The sequence below is a fragment of the Myotis nattereri genome (genome assembly GCF_964212035.1).
Source record: "Myotis nattereri genome assembly, chromosome: 2".
In the NCBI taxonomy this organism is placed as follows: Eukaryota; Metazoa; Chordata; class Mammalia; order Chiroptera; family Vespertilionidae; genus Myotis; species Myotis nattereri.
In genome coordinates, this window is record NC_138076.1 from 8,708,934 (window position 1) to 8,726,609 (window position 17,676).

The 17,676-nt window shown below is 43.1% G+C and overlaps 1 protein-coding gene across 3 annotated transcripts in view; it reads right to left on the reverse strand.

Annotated features, from left to right (window-relative positions):
- Window positions 1-16,594, reverse strand: part of PDLIM3 (PDZ and LIM domain 3) — a 30,296-nt gene extending 13,702 nt beyond the window's left edge. For 2 of the 3 annotated variants that reach the window (XM_081083793.1, XM_081083795.1), the window contains exons 1-3: window positions 16,212-16,375; window positions 7,059-7,210; window positions 5,372-5,456 (exon numbers count right to left, since the gene is read on the reverse strand). In XM_081083793.1, the coding sequence (XP_080939919.1) occupies window positions 5,372-5,456; window positions 7,059-7,210; window positions 16,212-16,304 (330 nt within the window). In that variant the 5' untranslated portion in view covers window positions 16,305-16,375. Of the gene's footprint in view, window positions 1-5,371; window positions 5,457-7,058; window positions 7,211-16,211 lie in introns of all 3 variants that reach the window. The other variant, XM_081083794.1, reaches the window with a different exon arrangement.
- Between the last annotated feature and the right edge of the window lie 1,082 nt (window positions 16,595-17,676).

Genomic DNA, 17,676 nt, shown 5'->3' on the forward strand with positions numbered 1-17,676 from the left:
GATTGTTTTCGAATGTTACCGGAAAGAGACATTTTATTAAATAATAAAAAGATCTTGTAATATTCTTATTCATGTCATTTTTTTCCTTCTTGTCATTACAGATGAGTAAGTTGTGGGATAGTTGTTTTTTTTTTTTTTTTTTTTTTTTTTTTTTTTAATTAGAAAAGAGACTATCTCCCTTTTTTAGGGCTGTGTTTTATGATTAACCATTTTGATTAGCCATTATTATGGCATGAAATTGTGAACTGGAAATAATTTTAAGTAGTGATAGTGGCCATGATTCAAGCCTTTGTTACTCTTTTCAATACGAAAGAAGACAGACGGCTAATTGCTTAACTGCCTAGTTTAGTTTTGGTGGATTATAACTCTCTCAGGCTAATTAGAAGAGTGAATCGGACAGTACTGAAGGGCTCACGCTATTTGGAACTTAGCTTTTTTTTTTTTTTGAAAAACAACAAAGTAGGGTACACTCTAAATATTTTGGTAACTATAATTGAATTTATGAAAACTAGTTAACATCATGTGATGGCTTTATAGGAAACATCTCTGTCATTATTTTATCTTATTAGTCTTAAATTGGTAAGTAAACATGGATGGTGATTGTCTTTTAAGGGAGGGAACTTTCTGAAAAGATCTGTGCAGTAGTAATCTCTAGTGGTGCATCCAAATAGCAGCACATACGTTAGTCAGCTCCAAGCCTTCCTTTTCCATTTTCAGGTTTGGTTATATGTTGCAAAGGTCACAAATGTGTAATTCGTTAGAAAAAAACAATCCCTTTATTTTCTAGTCAGATCATAAAAGGAAGTTTTTCTAATACAGGCTTCAAACCCTCATATTCAGGCTTTGCAAAGCATTAGTTCATGGGTTGCTAGAGTCATTCCAAAAGCAGCACCATGAAACGTGTCCGCCAAAGGTAAACAACAAATGTAAGACCGCACGGAGGCAACATCCTGCCTGTCTCACATCGTTGTTAGCGGTCAAACATGATGGAGAGACCAAACCAATTGGAAGTCTGCTATTCCACTTTAATTTCCTTTTAATTTTATAGTGGAAAACCATTCGTAATGGAAAATACTGGTAAAAACTTTACATAGCAGTTAATCGAGTCCAGCTCTTGTGTTATTCTATCCAGACAAAAGCATCCAAGTGATTCTTATCTCTTAGGCAGTCAATAAATAACCATTGCAGTTAATTACATTTCTAAATATTATTGTTAAACCTTAGGAGCTTATATTGAGGAATGATGTTTTGAGTTAATGAGATGCTAGGGTTGTCTAAAAGCAGAGATCTGCTGACATTGGGAGAAAGCAGCTCTTGACACCCGTCTCCCAAGTCCCCGAGTGACCTCAGCAGTGACAGCACTCAGAGACAGTTCCCCTCTCAGCTTCTCACTTGGAGAAGTTGTCAGAGGCGAAGACTGAGTCTGGGGACTGAGGCAATTGTCAACTCCAACCAACAACATGTGTGTAATACACATATATATTAATTATAAGGAAAAATGGTGGGGGAGTAAGGGGACGACGATATCAAGGGATCATACATTTGATCAAGCCACACTGACTAAATGATTACATTTATGCCTGAAATTTATGAACACTCACTTCCCCTGCCTCATCCTCACCCCACAAATGAAAAATAAAGTCAGCCTATGATTACTTTCTGCAGTAATCATAAATTACTGCAGAAAGTTTCACGTTTTTCCCATTTCTCACTGGGGAAGAATTTGGGGACATGGGGATTGTGAAAGCTTGCTTTGTGTAGGCTGCCATCGGTTTTCCAAATACTGGAGAACAAGGTTATTTTGTGAACATAGAAAGAATGCCAACCCTTACCCCACGTGACGGTACATGTAGTACATCCTCATTATCAAATCTTCTATGACAAGGATTCAGCCCTTTTATGGGCGTGGAAACAGCCTTCTTCTCATTTAGAAAAGAACCATTTTTGTTTCGAGAAAGCACCTCTTCTGTCTTGTGAAAGCTACATCATCATGTTGAGTTGTTCAACTCACATTAAACAAACATGAGGGTAATGTTTTGTTTAAGAATGTAGGCTTTGGAGAATGACATAGAACTCTACGTCCTTTGTCTAGAATGCTCTTAGTCTAGAACAATGTTTGCAGCCTGCCTTTAGTGTAGAACAATGTTTTATATAGAAAAATGTGAGCCAGGCTCAGAGTTGAATGAAAGGTGTTTATGCAGTGGCTGGGGTTAATCTAAATAACCTCTAAAGTTTCAAGTCTAAATTCATAAAAACAAAATTTAACTATTTCATAATGGGATAGAAAAATGAAAAAAAACCACCTATATATTAAATGTTTATATCAATTATCACTATAATTGTGTAAGAAAAAGTCTCTAAAGCCTAACCCTATGCACAGGGGGAAAAACTGGAAATAACTATACAAAATATATTATCTGTGGCCGTGCTTGGATCTAGGATATATAGTAGTGGGTTTTTCCCCCAACAAACATATATTACTTTTAAAATGAAACAGAGTATTTTATTCCAATAGCAAAGGCCACATAACTTAAAATAAATGCTTGACTTGGGCTGAGGAACAAGAACCCACATTGTGTATTGCTCAAAGGCATTTTACTGCTCACCTGTGTGGCATCTTGAAGCATGATGTGTCAATGGCATTTGTTTCTCAGACTAACACACCTTTGTTGTCCAGAAGTTTGCAGAGTTCTCATTTGGGGTGTGAGGGTGGGTGTAGGGAAGGCAACTCTTTGCATAGCGTTGTGTTAATTAAAAAATAAAAAAGAAGAAGAATAGAAACATAACCTCAGTTTAGCTTTCTCCAGTCTCATCCTACAAGTGGCCCCCACTGCTTGGCTTTATCACTGGGTTCTGTTCTGGTGTATGCAGTGGGACGTCAGATAGCAGAGGCTAAAGAAGTGAGCTGTGCTGTGCAGGGAATGTCTGTCCCAAAGTGCTGATCTCGCAGAAACCTGGCCTGAGGATGTCAGGAGGAGAAATCCTCTGGTCCGTTAGGGAAGGAGCCCAAGTGGTTCTTATCTCAGAGCCCTTCACACACAGGCCTCTTGGAGAGGGTATCGGTGAGAAGTACTCGTGACTCAAATTGAAGGAATGTTCAGAGGCTCCATCTGACTGGCTTCTGAGCCCTTAACCCAATCTTCACCTTTCTTTTTAAAACCCTACTTCCTTCTCTATCTTTCCCCCGTGCATAGTATCATAAATGACCATATTGTCTAACCCCCAAAATGCAGGACACATGGGCTAACCCATGATTGTTGAGAGGGCAGAGTGTTTCAAATTAGGGTTATGGTTTAAAATTCAGTTCAGCTTAGTAAGTACAGTAGTGGCTGAGTCAGTCACCCACACTCCAGAGGGGGCGCTGTGACCTGATCAGGGATCACTGGGGCTCTGGGAGTTGGGTCAAATTTGTCTAATTGGCCCCCTATCGTGGCATCTCACATGGATGAACTTGGTTTTAAAAAATCAGTAGAGATTTTGAAGGGAAAAATAATTTGCAAAAGGATGCAGTACAGTTTTGGATGTGTGCTATATGTGGAAGAGGCAATTCAGAATTCTACCCAGTTTGTCCTGGTGATAATGAGATTGGGGTCAGGAAATGCATGTTATCTGAGCCTCAAATTTCCCTTTTCTTTTCTTTTCTTTTTTTTTTTAAGCACCACATGATCTCTTTTTCTCACGTGTTGCCTCTAAGTGATGAATTGATAGGACGGGAAGAAGCCAGTGGGCTTGGCTATCTAAGAGTGTCAGCTCTGCATCAAGAACTCCGTTTTCTCTTCTTTCAGTCTTTTTTTCTATCAAATATAGCATTGATTAGTGGTGTTATTACTCACCAACCCACCTGGGAGCATTCGGATCTCTTCCCACCACATTTACTGCCTGCCTTACCCATTTTTTGCTCACTTACCCTCATCTGACCTAGGTATCCCCCTCGCCTTGCACAGTCACTTTTACCTGCAGCAGCAGGGGTTTGGGGTGGGGTGGGATGGAGGGGGGCCAGAGCACTGTGCTGAGAATTGGTTCCCAGGATTGGTCCTGGGCAGTGTTAGAAAACACAGCTTATCTTTAGACCCTCCCATTCCTTTCATGTTTGAATCTAAAGGAATCTGTGATGACCCTCGTGACCGTGAAGAGGAAGGCATCATGGTGTTGAGGCAGCCCCGTCACAGTGGCAGCTTCCTGTCTCGCTGTGGCGAATAGGCCAGGCGCCTTCTGAACACAGCCTGGTGGGAGGGGCTCCTGTACCCATAATTACAAGAGCTCCCACTGAACTCAACATCTCTATGAACAATTCGATGTGCCAAGTTATTTTACTTTACTTACTCAAATTTTACTTTGTTTCTCTCAAATCTTTGAGAAACCCTGTGAGATCCATGTACCTACGCTACTCTGCATGTAGTTTACAGAGAGGAAATGGAGGCTGGCAGAGACAAGTGGGGAACCTGCAGGGCAAACGCCGAGTCGAGGATCCTTGAGGATCCTGAAGGGGAAACAGTGCTGAAGCATTAATGACAAAGGTGCCTGCAGTTCATTTTCACTATCTGCCTGGGAGAACTACATCTTGGAATGTCTACTCAGCTTAGCAGGAACACTTGTTCTAGAAGGGATATTGAATTTATATAGCTGTCTCTCTAAATTTGGGGAGCTTCTAAGTAGAGGTTCTAAAATCCTTTCCTTAACTTCATTTTCCATACAGCACAATTGAGGGTTGGTTTACTTTCAGATTTTTGGGGCCTTTGAGAGAAGACATGGTCAGATAAGCATCAGATTATTAAATGAATTCAGCTCAATAGATAGCGTTGCCTCAAGGGAAAGTCCTTTGTCTTTGTAATTCAACTGCATGAGCAGAACATCGCCATGATTACATAATGCAAGACTTTTCCTAGAGTAAACTTAATTACAGAATGCCAGAACTGAGAATTAAAGAAGGATAAAATAAGATGTGGGTGAAGACCTCAAAGGATTGAAGTTCCCAATAACAGATTGGAGGAGATACTTGTTGCAAATGGCTGCCCATCCCATTTCTGCTTTGTTTTAACACCTTAAACTTCTTGGATTACCTCCTGGTCATTTGGCAGAAATCCAATCATAAAAATGAAAAAAAGAAGTGGACTGTGTGTAAATATAGGCAAATATTTCCTGCTGAGAACATGTTTGTCTTTTGACAAGATGTTTGCCTAGGCACCCATCTTTGTTTTCTTGATGTAAGAAAACACGGGTAATCTAAATTAATCTCAGAGAGTAAAGGCAGACAACTGCTTCGTCAGGTGACTTATCCCAGTTTTTGATATTTGTCACTTCTTCCTCTTGGAAGTCACCCACATCATTTAAAAGGAGGTGTAAAGTGAACATCATTCACTCTAAGGCATACCTGTGGTTCTGATTCTAAGTTGATTTTGAAAGGATGAGCCTTTCCATCTTCAGATACCTGTGGAGACCATAAGCGAGTTTCCGCCCTGTAAGTAAAATAAATTCATAAACACCAAATTCTAATATACTTCCAGTTTTAACACCCTTCCGTTTCCTATGACGTTTGTGAAAATACTACTATCCCTTGATAATTTAAGCAAAAGCGACATTCCTTGTGCATTATTCTGCATGCTCCCATCTAATTAGCCTTACATATTTAGTGTACTTGGGGGGAAACTCGAATGGATCAAGATGGGCTGCTATGGACTGTTTGTAAACTGCCCCATCTCTCCCTCCCACCCCAATCATATGTTGAAACCCTAATCCCCAATGTGATGGTAATTGGTGTTGGGGCCTTTGGAGGGAAATTAGGGTTAGATTAGTTTATGAGCACAGTGGAATTAATGCCCCTCTAAAAAGAGGGAGAGACACAAAATCTGTGTGTGTGTGAGTGTGTGTGTTTGTGAGTGTGTGTGTGTGTGTGTGTGTGTGTGTGTGTGTGTGTGTATACACCTGGGAAGGCCACTAGGACAGCCAGGAAGAGGCCTCTCACAGAGAACCTGAGCATGCTGGCACCCTTATCTCAGACTCCCAGCCTCCGGAACCACGAGAGATAAGTGCTTGGTGTTTAAGCCACTGAGTCATCCGTGGGATTTTTGTTATAGTGACCCAAATTGACTGAGGCAAAGACATTGTATAATTTCTGGAGAAAGTAGGTGTCCAGTGCATGTGGAAGACAGTATAGGAGGGAGATTCTGCAGGGACCCCCTGTACATGACCCAGGGCAAGCTCACAGGTCTCCTCTAGTGCCCTGCTAGCCTACCCAGGCCACCAAAGGAGACGGGGAGTGACTGGCCAGGGGGACTTGCTGCTGGCATCAAGGATCTGCACTTTGTCCAATCCTTTTTATGGATCTGTTTGGGACGGTGTGCTTGGCAGGTACACAGGTTATGCACAGACAGGGAAAGAGTCCATTTCACCCCATCAGATGGCAGATGGACTGTGTGCCTTCTGTACCAGCAGCAGGATGAGCACGCTAACAGCCACTGTCACAAAACATTGTTTCCACAGTTTCATCTCCGTTTCAATGACCTAAGATTGGTTTTGGTCAGAAATGTCTCATTATCTAATATACTCATGGGCACACACTCTCACACCTTGTGAGATTCTTCTGGGCTGAATTCTGTACAAAACAGCCAATGGCCTGCACCATATCAGCAACCAGTTTTTAACATGACCATATTTTGTCAAGCCAAGAGATTCTTTTGGGAGAATCTTTGAATTCCATTTTCTACCACATTTAGAACAGCAGGGCAACTGGCCATGCTGTGCCGTGTTCCTGTGGCCAATACCTTTTATGGTTCTATTTTCATTGTCAATTCACTGGATCAGTCCAGGAAAAAAATTCCATTAGCCTCTTTCACTATTCTGACATTCTGGAGAGTTCCTTTTAGAAATGGTTTAACAACATCGACTAGATTGACTGACGTCGGGGAAGAACAGACCAAAGTGGCTGATCTAGGAAAGAGCCAGTCAAACTCCTAGTTTCTGAGACACCCTTCTCACGGGGAGGATGAGATCATTTATCGTTTTGGTTCAGGTTCTGCTGCCAAACAGATCACATTTTAGCGCCATCAGTTAAAGAGCACCTGTCAATTTTGAGACACAGCTGGTGCGCTGCCGCTTTAATCCTGTCCTGTGCATCAGCGTGAGTCATGGACTCTGTACCGAAGCCGTCGATAGCCAGGATGACATCTCCAGGACACAGGTTGGCAGCTGCTGCCTTGCTCCCTGGAGTAATCTGGAAGAAATCATGGCACCACTTAAAAAAAAAATCTTGCAGATATCTGGAGTTTTGTACCTGACATTTGTATTTCAGCTTGGTAACACTTTAAATGTTTTACTGGGTAGACAGTCATAAATCTAATTTACAATGACTCTTAATTGATCAATTGTGTTAGCTCTCTTTTCCCATCATGCGAAGTAATTTTGTTTTTTACAAACCACATTTCATTTATCATGACATGTCTTATTCTTTTTAAAACACCTTCCTATCGCCCTGTTTGAATCATATTTTCTTTGCTTTAAACAAAATAATTTGCGTTTTTTTTTTCTTTTAGGTTTCTTTTGTCAGCCCAAACTATTTGGGAATAGAACTTTACTGAATTTAGGGAGATGTTATATTTGAATTGAAACTGCTTTAGCATCCCTGTAAGTTATGATTCACTCAGGGGTTACTTAGGATGTGGAAAGCTTGGAAGAGAATCACTTTAGAGTTAATAGAATAATCCACATAATAAATTCAGTTGTAACTTTTATGAGCTCTTCAGAGAGCTGAAGTTGCAGTGCAACCAACTAGCCTGCAATTTTAGGAAAGATAGGTGCCTCCAAGGAAAGACACAATGTAAGCTTGGGCTACCCTGAATCAGAGCAAGGAGGAAGATGGGGCCATCACACTAGCTGTTAAGAAGAAGTGAAATTATGAACAAACTAGAGGCCCAGTGCATGAATTCGTGCATGGGTGGGGTCTGGCTGGCCTGCCCCGATGGGGGCCCACTGGGCCAAGCTGGTGGAGGGGAGGGGCCGCAGGGGCAGGGCTGGCCAGGGGGCGGGGCCGTGGATGGTTGGCCAGCCAGCTCCGCCCGCAATTGGGGGTGTTGGGGGCCGATTGGGGACCAGATCAGGCTGGTTGGCTGCTGCACTGCATGTCATAGCCACTGGTCATTCTGGTCATTCTGCTGGTCCAGTCGCTGGGCTTTTATATATATAGATTAGAGGCCCAGTGCACGAAATTTGTGCAAGAGTAGGCCTTCCTTCCCCTGGCTGCTGTCACCGGCTTCCCTCTGGCACCTGGGACCTGGGCTTCCCTCTGGCCCCGGGTCTGTCCAGTCTAATTATCACATTACCCTTTTATTATCATAGATCATTAAAGGCCAAGTGTGATTTAGTATTGAAAGTCTAGAATCCCTGGGAACTGCAGACACAGGGGAAGTTTCTATCCATCCAGTCTCTTCTTCATGAGTGGAGAACAGATGGAACAAATAGAAAACAACTAACAAGATGCAACATTTTATTATGCTAAGCAAAACAAACCAGTCAGAGAAAGATAGGTATCACGTGATCTCACTCTTGTGGTATCTAAAGAACAACATAAACGGATGAACAAATAGATCCAGAGACACAGAAGCATGGAACCGACCCCCGAATCTCAGAGGGAAGGTGGGGGTGAGGTGTGGTGGGGAGAGATTAACCGGGGAACTTACATTTATATATGCATAGCCCATGGACACAGATGATAGTGTGGCGAAGGCCTGGGAAGAGTGGGTGCAGGATGGAGGGGGTCAGTGGGAAAAAAGGGGGACATCTGTAATACTTTATTCCTTTTTCTTTTATGCCTGAAGATTAGCGCCATTCATGTCAACCTATCATTGTCACACTTGCCAGTTTCCACTATTTAGAGCAGAATAATACATACATAGAACTTGACTTAAATCTGAAACTGCTCCAGGAATAAACTGTTCCTAATGTTTTACCTGAGGCTCAGTCATTAATCCATTTCCCCCCTGCATTTTTTTTAGTCTAGCTATTAACTCTATTTCACTTTGTGGCTCTAAGCGAGATCCAAGATTCATCTAAATAAGCAAAATTGCTAAAATAGTAAATTCTCACATGCCCTAAATCTTCAGCCTCATCACTGAGATGTTTCTTGTACTCACCCTACTTCTGTGATCACGGTACTGCAGTGATCATGGTCACTTTCCATTAAGGATAGTTGATAGGATCCGGGTGAAAGCAACAGGGGATGGTTACATCTCAGCCTCTGGGGGGCATTTCATAGATATTTTCCATTTAGAAATTCTCCCAAACCCAGAACTGTTAGAAGAATAACAAGTTTCCAGCCCTGATATGACTTGTAGGGATAAAAATACTCTTAAACTTTTAATTTTCTCTAGCTAGAGTTCATGAAAAATCAGCACTATCTAATTTTTAAAACTCTAAGATCAGAATGTTTTTCTTTGAGTCAAAGCATGAGAAAACATTGGTTAATGTATATGCTTTTAAAGCCTCACCAGGCTTTTCTAATATAATCAAATAGATTTGGGTGATATAACACTCACTCTTGATTTAGAAAAGGCTAACTTTTAGCTTTGGTTAGGACGAGTGGAAGGTAGAGTTGTGTGTGTATCTGTTTATATAAATTTTAAACAGAGACATCTGGTGTGCTAAACTTAGATACTGAATATTCTAAATGTTATTAACGCGTTGATATGGACGTTAATAACACTATTTTATGTTTATCCCAAATATTACATTTGCAAAGCTTTTTCTAATAAATCTGACCACTGCAACAGCTTGAAGACAGGCTGGACAAGGAAGACTGTCCCTATTTTCAGAGAAGTGTCTAAGTAACCCCGTGGCTTCTTTTTTTTTTTTTTAAATATATTTTATTGATATTTTACAGAGAGGAAGGGAGAGAGATAGAGAGTTAGAAACATCGATGAGAGAGAAACATCGATCAGCTGCCTCCTGCACATCTCCCACTGGGGATGTGCCCGCAACCCAGGCACATGCCCTTGACCGGAATCGAACCTGGGACCCTTCAGTCCACAGGCCGACGCTCTATCCACTGAGCCAAACCGGTTTCGGCAACCCCGTGGCTTCTTAACTAAAGTTGGGAGCAGCTGTACACAGCTCTGTCACACGATGTTTCAGAGGTCAATAGGAAAGATGGTTGGTAGTGATGGCCAGACCCCACTTCAACCCGGATGTCCTGGGATCTCCAAGGGGAGAGTTGGTAAGAAAGAAAAAAGTATGTAGAGACAGGGATGAGACAGAAGGAGAAAACACTGTTCTTCACTTCTTCCAAGTTCTCAAGTTCAATTGGTCTCGTGGTCAGAAAATGACCACTACGTTGGTCTGGTTTTAGTAAGTTAAACTCTATGTTTAAACACAAGAATATATTATTTCCACGCATTACTTGACATTATTATATTATTTTATAGTATTACTAACATGTTTTCCCAAATTAGGAGACAAGAGAGCTAAAATGAGGTAAAGAGTTTTCAATGGATTATTTATTATTCAGGTCTGTAGGGCCTCCAATGTCAAAAGCATTGGAAAGACCATTGGAGACAGTACTGCCATCAATCCCTGAGCGCCATGTTTTCAGGCCTGTCTGATTAGAAGGACCACCTGGGGTCCTTGCTGATCATGGACTCGCACCCAGCTCTGGATTTCTGGAATTATGAACACTGGCAGAGAAGCTCTGGCAGAGAGGCTAGGGAATGTGTGTTTTTAACAAGTGCCTCAGATGGTTTTCATTATTCACATCAACCTATTACTTGGGTCTGTTTTAAAAAAAATAATTTAAAACAGAGATGAAACATCTGTAATGTTCTGTTTACTGTGGGAGACACAAGGGAAGTTCAAGATATGGCCCTTATGGGATTTTTTATGTTAATAATAAAAATGATTGAAATAGTTATGGAGCAAGACAAGTATATACTGATGGGCTTACAGTGGGGCGTGGATCAAAATGTTGAGAAACCCCATTATTTGGTTGTTCTCCCTTGGGTACAAATAAACTCCAGTGCCTCTCCTGGCATTCAAACCTTCTAGCACCCACAGGGTACATCTCTAGAGCCATACGCACACCACTTAACCCAGAATCTCTGTAACTACTTACCTGGGCATGAGTATGTACTAAAGTTATTGGGGTGAGTCTATTGTGCAGCCAGGGTTGAGAACTATTATAATATTACTAGAGGCCCAGTGCACCTGGCCTGCATGGATTGGGCCGAAACTGGCTCTTCAAATCCCCTGAGGGTGAGAGGGCGGTTCTTGGGTGATGCACCCCAGAATCGGGCTCCCTCCTCTCTAGTTCCAGGTGCCTCACCTGAGAACCGCAGCTGCCAAGTCACCACAGCTTGGCAGCTCCTGTGTTGAGTGTCTGCCGCCTGGTGGTCATTGCATGTCATAGCTACCAGCTGGTCGGCTGGTCGCTTAGTCTTTTACATATATAGATTGTTATTATTGATTTTATATTATTATTGAGAACTACAATCTCACTGAATTCTCAGGATGATCTTTTAAGATGAGAAAACTGATGCTCAGAGAGTATAAGGAACTTGCCTAAGGTGACACATGCAGTGAAAATCTGAAATTCCCTCATGGGTCTGTGTAACTTTATAGCCCAAGCTCCTCACTATCCCATCATGCCACTCCCACAGGTACTCTCTCTCCACAACTCCTCCTTTCTCTTTGGTCATGCTTCATTTCATGGAATCCTGGACAGGTTCTATCACCGTGGTTTATGCACATGTCCATTCTCTTCTACTGACATGTGAGCTTCTCAGAGCATAGAAACCGATTAAGTTACGATGGTGCCCCTCACAGTGCCTTCCACATGCAACACATCCTGCACTTAGTAGATATTTATGGGATGGATGAATGTTATGCACATAGGAACCAGCACTTCCATGCCGACATGTCTTTGGAAGAACAAAATTAAATAGATTTTTAATCACATCAACTTTCTTGCTACACTTGAATCCTGGAAAGGGATTGCATTCAGCGGTATACATTTCTTTTTAAAAGTTCAACCTTCAAATACAGTTCATGTTAAAGTAATACACATTTCTCTGGTGAAGCCTGGAAAACTCAAGTCTGCATTAACATTGCCTGTGTTGGTACCCAAGTGCACATAGCATTCTCAGTTGCAGTGATCTTGAACCTGGGTGTGCTCTGAATAGGAAGGAGCGGGGAGGGGGGAGGAGGAGGGGGAAGAGGAATTGAGTGGGAAAGGACATGCTGGCAGCAGATGTGTACGCTAATTCTCCATCCTGTGCACAAACGAACCTTGCACTTTATTCCAGATTGGACCCTTTGTGAAAACAAATGATCTGTAACTTGGCAGTGATAGTAGACCCACCTTCTGGGTGGTCCACACACTTCAAAAAGAAAGACGCCTTGGACTCTTCCTGCCAAGAAAAGAGATGCTGCTCACTTAGAGATGTGAGCCCTGGGCTTTATTCTGTGAAACACTTAGGCAGTTATATATGGTGGCGGCAAAAACTTCCCACTCCCCAAGCTCAACACCACAACATAACTTATATTGCACAAAGTCTAGAACACCTATTGGCTAGGAACTGCTCTCCTAAAAATTGTCTGTGTCACATTCAATTGCTCAATTTTTTGAGAATGTCTGGTCTTTGATATACCTTACTGCGGATGTTCCTTTTTATGATATAAAGATCAACCTGACAGATTAATTAGATTGTAGGCAATGGTGGGGTGTATTTCAGTGGATAGAGAGAATGACATTGATAACCCGGTGCCCCAGCCCTGGTGTAGCAGAGGATCATTATCAAGCAGCATGGCCGAGTCCAGATTTGTATTGTGTGAGGGAGGGAGGTGGGGGTGGCTGGTAGGAGGACAAACATGGATTTAGTTGACTTGAGGAATACATTTCACTTATGGGACTTTTTGTGGCATTAAGTGGAAGCATTGATATTTCATTCCTTTGCATACATATCTAAAATAGACAAATCAATTAACAAAAGAATTGTCATTCATCTTTATCGTAGGATATTTTTGTGGACACAATCTATACTTATTTGTGATAGTTATGTTGAAAAGTGAGCAGTTTAGTCAATCATTCATATTGTGTCATATTTATTCTGTAACATATATGATGTACAAAGCGCTGTACTTGGTGCTGAGTAACCCCCAGTTCCTGCCCTTGGGAGGCATGTGGTTTGTGGGATACAGATGTACTCAGACATCTGTGGTATCAGGTGAGATATGAGGAGAGGTCATAGGTTAGAAGCTATGGTAGTCAAAGGGGCCGAATGCTACATAGAGGACAGTGGGGTGGAGTGGGGAAGAGAATTCTGGAGGAAAACGGTAGAGGAGTAAAGATTTGTTAGAGAAATCGTGAGTAATCCAGAGTCATGGCACTGCTGCCTATTGATGGGTGGGAGGAGGAAAGGGGGAGAGACGGCCAGAGAGGGAGGAAATAGAGTTAGAAACTCGAGTTGGGATAGAGGGTGAAAGCCCTGAGTGTGTAAAGACCACACATTTTAACCACTATGAGAGGCTCGGCGCACGGATTTGTGCACCAGTGGGGTCCCTCGGCCTGGCCTGCAGGGATCAGGCTGAAATGGGCAGTCCAACATCCCCCGAGGGGTCCCTGAGTGTGAGAGGGCACTCTGCAAAGCTGCTGTTGCTTGGCAGCTCCTGCATTAAGCGTCTGCCTCCTGGTGGTCAGTGTGTGTCATAGCTACTGGCCTGTTGGCTGGTTGGTTAGGCTTTTATATATATAGATACTCTGGTGATGCTACTGAGGAGTGTGTAAGAATGGGGAAGATAGGAGCAACCTTGCATCTCCCGAAGATGGCTGGGAAGGACACGTAGGGGAAACTGGGGAGGGAGACAAACAGCTCAGCAGGATGTTATGAAATCTTAAAGAGGTACAGTGGTAGAAACAAAGAAAAGTGGTAGATGTTAAAGATAGAGAATCAACAGAACCAGGTGATGAATTGGATGGCACAGAACACCTATCGGAAATCTCTGCACAGTAAGCAGATTTTTCCCATGTGTGGACATCAGAGTGCAGACGTTGGAGGCAGGTAGACCTGACATCAGTTCTGCCCCACCCCTTGTCCTCAGCAGGTTAATGAATCTCTCGAGGCCTCCCTCACCCCATATGTAAAAGGGGATCATAGCACTCCTGCTCTCATTGGATTATTGTGAGGTGTGAGCCTGTGTATATAAATAAAGGGTTTAGAAGAGAGCATGGCAAGCAACCCTATTCACTTCCTTTCCACATAATATAAAAGTAATTGAATAATCCTACTACCTACGGACAACAATGCTCATTACTTTTTTGCAATATCTTCTAGTCTTTTTCCAAAAGGTTTTTAGTATTCTTACAGTTTCAGTGGAAATAGTCTCAATTAGGTGTTCACTAAGGCAAAAAAGTTCATGCAAATGTGTTTTCATTTATTCTCCTATGGTTTGGGGGATCCGTGGAACACAGGGCAGTTGAGTTTTACCTGCCTCCATGAGTTAAGTTAATCAAAGAGAAGAGGCATGGTCAAATGAACAATGCACGGTGTTGCACTGTTCCTGAACCAAGCGTCACGATGATCAATACAATTAGTAATGAGTTAAAAATTCAAACCAGACTTGGCCTCCCAAGTAATAATTGTCATCATATCAAATATGTTTACAAAGAGTGCCTGCAGTCCAACCCCAGAATGTACGCACGGCTTTAAATAAACATTGTTCCAAATGTCAACAGCTCGACTTTCAAACACAAGATGAATCATATTGACGTGCTGCATAGCAATAGCAAGATACTCCCTTTGTAAATCACTTAATTATTTCTTTAGGGTTTAATATAAATATGATTTATCTTTTGTTGGAACTCAAAAGCTTATTTCATTTACTATAAACAAATGAGAACGATACTTCAGAAACTTTAAAAATATTTCTTAGTAGAGATAATGGAAACGGTTTTCTTTGGTAGATCCATAAAAGGCATTGCTTGGCCCAGATCACCAAACCCTTTTCTGCTTAGTTTACTTAGGAACATTTTTGGGGGTATGTTAACTTTTCATGTCTCATACAAAAACGCATGTCAGATGTGTTTATATGTTTTTGAAAAATGTAAAACAAAGCTTGAAATGTTCCATGGTGTGCCTTTGTATGATACATGTTTGAAGGTATTTTTTTAAAAAAGAGATTGGTTCCCAAATCTCATAGACATATAAGTAAGAACAGAATTTAAAAGGTATTATCTTGTTCAAAAATCTATGTGAGTAAATCAGATTATAAAGTATACGTTTATAAGATGCCGTATAAGCAGCAGGGAAGAGAAAAAACAAAGCATAAAAGTATTAGGTTTACTATGATTTCTATGTGGCGATAGAAATAATTTTCTTTTAAGGCAAATACTTGTGTTAGAAAGAAATCAACTAGACTAAATAGAAGTTTGTGGAGAAGACAGAAACCCCGGAGTTTCCTTTTTCTCTCCCTCCGATTAGACAATACTGTAAGGAATATTGAATAAGAAAAGCTTGACTTTGATAGCAAAGCCGTATTTTCAGAGTTTTTAGGCTGAATGCTGATTTTCCATCAGATTAAACGAAACGATCTGACCCGTTTTCTTTGTAGTTTCAGTTACAGGTGCTGATTTCTCAGCCAAGTTCCCAGCTTTGGAAAATATTTATTCAAAATGCCTGGAAACCTAGGGACACCGATTAGTAATGCTTTCCCTGTCCGGGCTGATCAGAGTGGTTCCCTCTGGGCGGACCCAGGGAGCGCCCGCCAACAGCGCCCGGCTGAAGTTTCCATCCAGACGAGAAACAGCCCCCGTGTCGGTCCTTTCTCTCTTCTTCCCGGGCCACCATCTCTCTCCCTGCAGCGCCCCATCTCTCCTTCCCGCGCCCCCCCCCCCCATTGTGACTGGAAGGAGGCCAGAGTGGAGGGGGGAGGCCAGAGAGGACCCTCGCCCCCTCGCCCCCTCGCCCCCTCGCCCCCTCGCCCCCTCTGAGCCCAGCGGAAACGCGTTGCGGAAAGTTGCTGGGGACCGGAGAGGATGCAGGCAGACGCTGCGGCTGACAGGTCAGTTCTCTCAGCGGCCCTGCATCCTCCGAACCTCACTTTGCCAAGTTGCTGCCGCCCCTCCAGCTGCCAGTCCCGGGCGGAGGGCCCACCACCCCGCGCACCGGGGCTCCATGGCCACCCTCCGCTCCGCGGGGTCCCCGACTTGCAGCAGAAGAAGGGAGAACACCTACCCTGGTGATGATCAGAGGCTGGTTGAAGTCGATGCCCCCTGAGAGTCGGAAGCCCCAGGGCGCAGGGCCCGGGAGGACCACGTTCTGGGGCATGGAGCCTGCTGGGTCTTCTTCCACTCGGCGAGAGAGTCCCTGAGTCGGACAGCCCTCTGCGCCCTGGGCAGTGTCCTGGCTGGGACGGGGCCCCGGGAGCTTTATCCCTGCTCCCGAGTGACGTCACCGGCCCCCTCCTCCCGCCCCCTCCCACCCAGGAGAGCTCCAACTTTGGAAGAAAGAGACGCCAGGCCCAGGGGAGGTTGGGGACGCACGGCTGGCTGGGTGCAGCCTCCAGAGCTGCTGGCGCTGGGGCGCTGAGGCTTCGGGTTACAACCCCCATCACTCTCTTCGAGTCACACCTGTCCTCCTGTTTATTTTCTACTTGGAGCTCAGCGGGGCGCTTCATTCGAAGTTAAAAGTGGTTACACCACAGCCTCTGTGCTTCCTTAAAGTAAAACACAGCATCATCAATACAATGAGTTATTGAGCAATTTGGAGTGCGGTAATATTTACCTGCTAGCCATGTGACCTTGGCTCTTACTCAACCTTCTTAAGCTGCAGTTTTCTCAACTGTAAAATAGGGCTAGTAATTGCCTGAGGTGGTTTGGCTCAGGGGGTAGGGCGTTAGCCTGGGGACTGAAGGGTCCTGGGTTCAATTCCGGTCAAGGTCACATGCCTGGTTTGTGGCCCTAGGGAGCCGATCAATCTCTCATCATTGATGTTCCTATCTCTCTTTCCCTCTCCCTTCCTGTTTGAAATCAGTAAAAATATATTTAAAAAAAATAGGGGTAGTAATTGTACTTACATCATAGGTAGTGAGTGAAATACCATAAACATGAGCCACTTTCACACAAGCCAGGCACAGCAAGAGTGCTCAGTTAAGTACACGTTAAGTACACATAGTCATACGTATTGATGGGTGTGCATAACATGCTTAATATGGATTCAGATATAGTCTCCATTTATTTGTTTCAAATGAAGAAATCTAAAAGTGACGATGTCATGCAAACAGTACCCAATCCAATGAACCTTCCAAAAGTACATATGAGTAGCCGATCAATCAATAGACTGGAAATATATTTTCATTTTGATTGGAGCAATTGTCACCTCCTTCAAATGCAGTCCCAAAACTTATGTCTTTGACACATGGGAAGTGAGCAGAACAGAAACCTAGGAGTTGAGACTGTCCTGTGTGGACGTGACAGGCAGGGTGAGGGTGGGGAGAGGAGTGCTGGTGCGAGGACCCCAAACCAAAAGCATGTGCACAGGAGAGAAGGAGGGTTTCCGTGAGCACCAGGTGGTCCCAGTGCTGTGGTGAATACCTGTGCGCGTGATCCTTCTTCATCCTGACAAGTCCATCAGATGGCTGTTATTATTCCCATCTCTCTCTCTCTTTTATTTTAGATAAGGAAATCGCTTCCTAGAAGTT